This window comes from Bacillus rossius, chromosome 10 (assembly GCF_032445375.1).
Source record: "Bacillus rossius redtenbacheri isolate Brsri chromosome 10, Brsri_v3, whole genome shotgun sequence".
Taxonomy (NCBI): Eukaryota; Metazoa; Arthropoda; class Insecta; order Phasmatodea; family Bacillidae; genus Bacillus; species Bacillus rossius.
This window is the reverse complement of record NC_086337.1, coordinates 8,398,937-8,405,183: the sequence shown is the minus strand read 5'-3', so window position 1 is coordinate 8,405,183 and position 6,247 is coordinate 8,398,937. Positions and strand designations below refer to the sequence as shown.

The window sequence follows — 6,247 nt, the reverse complement described above, 5'->3', positions numbered from 1 at the left end:
GAGCGACTCAGCCGCGCGACCGAGACGCTCGTGTGCCAGGTTCACGCGACACACTCTTCACTGTGAATATGGACACCGACGAAGAAACAGTTCTTGGCATTGTCCTAAGGCGTCGTTGCCGTCGGCGCCGGCGTCGTCGCAGGCAACGTGTACTATGGATGCACCCAATAACTGCAGACCGCTTAGCAAGGGGCCAGTTTTATACGATTATGAGTGAGCTAAAAGAAGACAATTCGAAATATTTTAACTATTTCAGAATGTCTCGGAGTACTTTCTCGGATCTTCTGGATGTACTGAAAATTCACATTGAAAAAGTTGACACAAGTATGAGAAGAAGTATCCCTGCTGAAGAGAGACTTGCAATTACATTAAGGTGGGTACACTTGTATAAGCAGACAAATAGTTCATTTCATAGTTGTACAAGGAACACAGGAGTGAAATGTGTTTGGCTACGGCTGAAATTATAATTTAATTAGACAGTTACATGTATTTTAAGGGTATAGTTGAAGCATTTATTATCATATTATTAAAAAAAAACATTTTCTGAACATACCCCAAATAAGTAACATTTATTATTACGTGACACGATATTGTCTCAAAGATCCAACACATAAATGTTTATCGTTTTGCACACGAAAATAAATTCTTTCATAAATTTAGAAGAAAATTGTTAGATAACATATTTATTTGTTATTCACTGAAACTGCTCTTTCCATGAAGGTCACATGTCTTATAATTTATTAGGTATCAGTTAAAATAGTCTTCACAAATACTTGACGTATCAGACTGGAGAGATACTGATGAGGAAGCTGCTGGTGACATTGGTGATAAGGCGTGGCATTGCAGCGGCTGCTGGGGTTGACTCATTAACTGCGATGTTTCTGAAGTTGAATGAGACCCGTAGTTGTAAGACTGACTGATGGTGGGTGTAAATTGTTGGTTGCGTACTCCAGAGGTACTTGTATTACTACTAGGGTATGGAAGCGAAACAAATGATGGGCCTGTGATCACTGATGGAGAAGAATGAGGGTAGACAGAAGTCTGAGAAGGACATCGATGACCAGAAATTGACACCTGATTGTACCTTCTTAAGGTGTTTAAAAAGTCGCTTTGAACTTCAAGTTTCATATCGTCTGGCAGACGTTTGAAGTACGGCAAAAGACTCAACAAGAAATGCCTGTCACTGTCTTCTTCTTCTCTACCTGCATGTCGTTTTTCCATATTTCTTCTAAGCGACTGAAGTAGCTCAAGTTCTTCTGTTTCTGGTGACGGTTTTTTTCTTTTAAGAGAAGTAGGTGCCGTAGATGTAGCTGCTGCGGGTGTGGCTTGCGTGTGCAAGTCTGGAGATTCTTCTGTTGTAGGTTTGGTGTCGCATACTGGCAATAGGAAAGTTAACTGCTGGAAATATATATATTGTTTCCTGCCATCTGCTGCAGAACCTGATTTACAATTCCTCTGTTTAGCCAGTTCTCTTCTGAAACAGTCACGTAGATTCTTCCATTTCCGTTGCAGATCTGCAGCTGAAAAAAAAAAAAACAATAATGTAAGGTGCATATTTTTAGTGTGTGTGTGTTTTTTTTTTTTTTTTTTTGCAGGTACCTTGCTACAGGATGTTCGTTCACAGAATTGCATTACACATTCCGTTGTGGAATTTCCACATGTCGCAAGATTGTTATTGAAGTGTGTGAAACAATATGGCGGCTTTTACATGAAGCATGTTTCCCGCAGTTAATGCAAGAGGACTGGCTGAAGATTGCTGACGGTTTTGGAACACGTGCAAATTTCCCAAACTGTTTAGGAGCAATAGATGGCAAGCATGTAAGGCTTATTCAACCTGCTAAAAGTGGGTCAACCTATTTTTCCTACAAGAAATATTTTTCCATGGTGTTGTTAGCATTATGCGACTCTAATTATAGGTTTTTATTTGTTGATGTTGGTTCTTATGGAAAATCATCAGACTCAGCAATATATAAAAACAGTGAGCTGTTTCAGAAGATGAAGGATAATACGTTGAACATCCCAAGTGATAGGCCAATAGTTGAAAATGGAGAGCCACTTCCCTTTACCTTCGTAGGTGACGAAGCATTTGCTCTTTCAACTCACATGCAGAGGCCTTATGGTGGGAAAAATCTTACTCAAAAAAAGAAAATATTTAACTACAGGCTGTCACGAGCCAGACGTTACATCGAATGCACTTTCGGCATACTTACAAATAAGTGGCGTATCTTTCACAGGCCATTGGACGTGAAAATTGAAAACGCAGAAACTATAGTGAAAGCATGTTGTATTTTACACAATTTTGTTAGAGAAAGGGATGGTGTTGAATTTGACAGCACTCTGAACGTCGTGGGACTAGATGAAGGGGAGCCGCTTACACGACCAGGAAATACACGATCAGCTTTAACAATCCGAGAAAAGTTTTCCGATTACTTTTCTAGTGAACAAGGGTCAGTGCCATGGCAATATTTTTTGCTTTGAAGAGTGAACAATACTAGTGAAATTTAACTTTTATAGAGGTGTCACATTCAACAACGTAATAGTTATAACCGTATAACCGTTACATTGGACAGTAGCCATGGTGAATTTTGTGGCATAAACAAAATATAGAGAAAACAAAATTTCCGTATGCGAAAATGTGTTCACTTTGGAATTATGTTAGTTGTTACGCTACTTTTAATTATATTGTTACGTGCAAGCCCAGTCGCAGTGGGGACGGAGCGATGCTCTTCTCGGAAACAGATTAGCGCCGCGCGTGCCTTATCTTTATCTTGATGACACGCGGCCTGCCTGCCCCCCCTTCACCCTCGCCCTGCCTGCGCTAATGACCTGGCTGCACCTGGTCGGTCAATGGAACGGTTCTTGAATGTTCTCCGACATCGTCGCCGGCCCCAGCACGTAATCCTGGACGTCCCTAGTTGCGCAATGTCAAAGAGCATCTCGAAGGTTCTAAATGTAAGGCCGACCTCTATATCAGCAGGGGGCGGTTGCATCAGAGCAGATAATTGTGTGGCGCGTCTGGCGCAGTGTGGAGAGGCGAAGACCTGTGCGACGAGGCGGCGAAGACCGGGCGACTTCTGGGAAGAGAGTGTATAACATCGGCGAAGCCAGCAAGTGCCCTGTGTGACATCGGCGGACACTTTACGGCGATCTGTGGCTGCGGTAAGACTGTGACGGACTGAGAGAGACTTTCTTTATTTCGAGCCTATATCAAGCCAGGATAACTTGTAAATAAAACTGTAAATAGTAGCACCAATAAAAATAGTGATAATTAATTAAAAAAAGGGGCTATCCTTTCGAACCCTATCGTTCCCACGTTCGTAACAATATTATATCGTATTTTACTTGTATTTCTATGTTTATCGTAAACATTAGACATAAGCGTAAGTTACAATGAATTCCGCGTAGAAGCAAAATACTGCAATGTAATTTGAAAACAAACCCTTCCATTAATAGCTAATTTATTTACATTGGCAATGACTCACATGCACGCACAGTGGTTTTGTATTTTATGAGGGAAGAATAACACGAACTGTTAAAATTTCACACCTGTTTGTTGTTAAGAGATATATTAACTATACAATATTTCACATGTGTTGTAATTATTGCCAATATCAGGTGGTTCGTGGTAATATGAATACTTAAACGGACGTTTGAAGAGAACACCCGATACGAAAATGCAGCGGGCACATCCAAACAGTTTCGACAATAATGTAAATATTTTGAACAGTAATCTTCACGATTGTAAATCATTTAAAAACGTAGTAACGTTTCTATAAAGGAATAATGAAAAAAAATATTATATTCGTTTTATAAGTTTTATAAAATTATTGCAATACTCTGTCTAGTAAATAGGCTTCACGTAGAACAATTATGTTTATAATACATTTGAAACAAATAAAGTGAATGCAGGGCTGCACGAAATATTCAGATCACCACTAACCACTTATATTTATAAATTACACTTACCTGCTTTATTTTTATGGACGCTATCCATGGCTTTGAAGTTCTCAACGAACATATCGCACACCTCTTCCCATGCCTTTCCCTTTTTGCATTTGTTAGCATACTCATCACATCTGGAATCCCAAATAGCTGGCCTTGATTCTATTTCGATTATAAAACGGTCACAATCGAACGCCATCTTCCTCGCCAGCACATACAACCAGATACTGACCGACAGTCGCTCGGACGCGCGGCTAAAAGTCGCCCGTGTGCAAGGCTCCCGCACGACTGGTCGCCGCGATCTGTCGCGGGGATTCGCGTCTGCTGGCGACAGACGCGCGATGGAGACGCGCTCAGTCGCCCGTGTGCCAGGTTCTCACCCACGCCCATTCTATCTTATGGCAAGCGATTTCCCGGCGACCGAGTCGCGCGTCTCAGTCGCGCGACTCGGTCGCTCGTGTGTCAGGGCCCTACATCTGGGCGAGCCCCTCCTCGAACCCCTAGGAACACAAAACATGCATGGGTAGTTAGCCCATATGTGCATGTAATAGGTAGTCCTGGCCGACACTCGCACAGGCATATAATCGTGTGGAAGTGTTGGTGAAACGGTAAAATAAATTATATGGATTAATAAACTTCTGGCCGCCTTAGGGACCGAACTATTGCGTTCCATCATAGCTCAGTCAAAGTTAGTCTAAGCCAGTATTGCTGTAGCTAGCCCCCTGGCTGTTGTCTGCTAGATCCTATAAAATAGAAAGTGAAGTTAGTGGAGTGTATTCCCAATGAAGGTCGTCCTGTTTTGTTATTTGGGCGGAGAAATGCCTTCGTCCAAAATTTTTTGATTTATTTTATATATTTTTTAATTTTTAAATTTTATTTAATTTTGATTTTTTTAATTTAATTTTTTAAATTAAATTCAATTAAATCTAGACTTAAAACTACTGTACATGCCCCCAGAGCCCTTCCCTGACAGGCATGCATGCCTCTCGGCCCGGATCCCCAGCAAGGGCTGGGGCAGCTCCCTCTACCAGTTCACCTGCATGATTCTGCCTTGACAAGGTGCTACGACGTGTGTGTGGATTGTCGCGCGTGTGGTAGTGGTGCGGCTGTAAAATTTTACGTACCCCAGGGAAGGGAAATATATTTATTAGGTGATGATAAGTTTGCGGAACTAGCTCTGTTAATTCAAAATCCCATGCTTCCGAAACGCGACCGGGACTGGAGGTGAATCCTGCCAGGCGGGTCGCGCCCTTCAGACATAGGGAGTCAGCCCTAACACAACAGGGAGAGAACTTCCGGGAGCTGATACTGCGCCTGCGTGCTTCGGACCATTTTGATTTGTATAGGCAGTGGGGGTGCTGTCATAACTTAGAAACACATAACTTAGAATCTTCTAAGTTATGACTTTCTACGTTATGACGTTTCTAAGTTGTGTGGTTCTGCGTTGCGTGTTTCTAAGTTACGTGTTTCTAAGTTATGATCGTTCTAAGTTGTGTGTTTCTAACTTGTGATGGTTCTAAGTTGTGACTTTCTACGTTACGACGTTTCTAAGTTGCGTGGTTCTGCGTTGAGTGTTTCTAAGTTACGTGTTTCTAAGTTATGACAGTTCTAAGTTCTGTGTTTCTAAGTTGTGACTTTCTACGTTATGACGTTTCTAAGTTGTGTGGTTCTGAGTTGCGTGTTTCTAAGTTACGTGTTTCTAAGTTACGTGTTTCTAAGTTACGTGTTTCTAAGTTACGTGTTTCTAAGTTACGTGTTTCTAAGTTACGTGTTTCTAAGTTATGACAGTTCTAAGTTGTGTGTTTCTAACTTGTGATAGTTCTAAGTTGTGTGGTTCTGCGTTGCGTGTTTCTAAGTTACGTGTTTCTAAGTTATGACAGTTATAAGTTGTGTTTTTCTAAGTTGTGATAGTTCTAAGTTGTGACTTTCTACGTTATGACGTTTCTAAGTTGTGTGGATCTTGAATTAATAACATTCGGTTGTGTGTTTGTGGCGAAGGTTTTCATACGGTCTTTCATGCAGTCCCAACATATTTCTCACTCTGCCCGCTAGATGGAGATGAATACCTAACTATCTTTACCACGAGTGCTTTCTATTGGTTACTTTAAATACTACATTTTTATAAACTTTTTTTTATTAACTATGGCATTTCCACACAGTACGTACATTAAACAAAGAACATTTGTGAGAAATACATATTATGTATTATTAATTGTAGAATAGTAAAAAAATGAGCTTATCTTCAATTGAAACACAAAGTTGAACTATGATATAAAAAAATATCCTAAATTATTTGAAGCGCAAT

General features: G+C 40.7%; 1 protein-coding gene across 1 annotated transcript; it reads right to left on the bottom strand.

Moving 5' to 3' along the window:
- Positions 1–539: 539 nt before the first annotated feature.
- LOC134535761 (uncharacterized) lies at positions 540–4,321 on the bottom strand. The gene is made up of 2 exons (XM_063375001.1): positions 3,967–4,321; positions 540–1,520 (listed from the first exon to the last, which is right to left on the bottom strand). The coding sequence occupies exons 1-2, from the start codon at positions 4,139–4,141 to the stop codon at positions 748–750; spliced, it is 948 nt and encodes a 315-aa protein (XP_063231071.1). The 5' UTR covers positions 4,142–4,321; the 3' UTR covers positions 540–747.
- Positions 4,322–6,247: the final 1,926 nt, after the last annotated feature.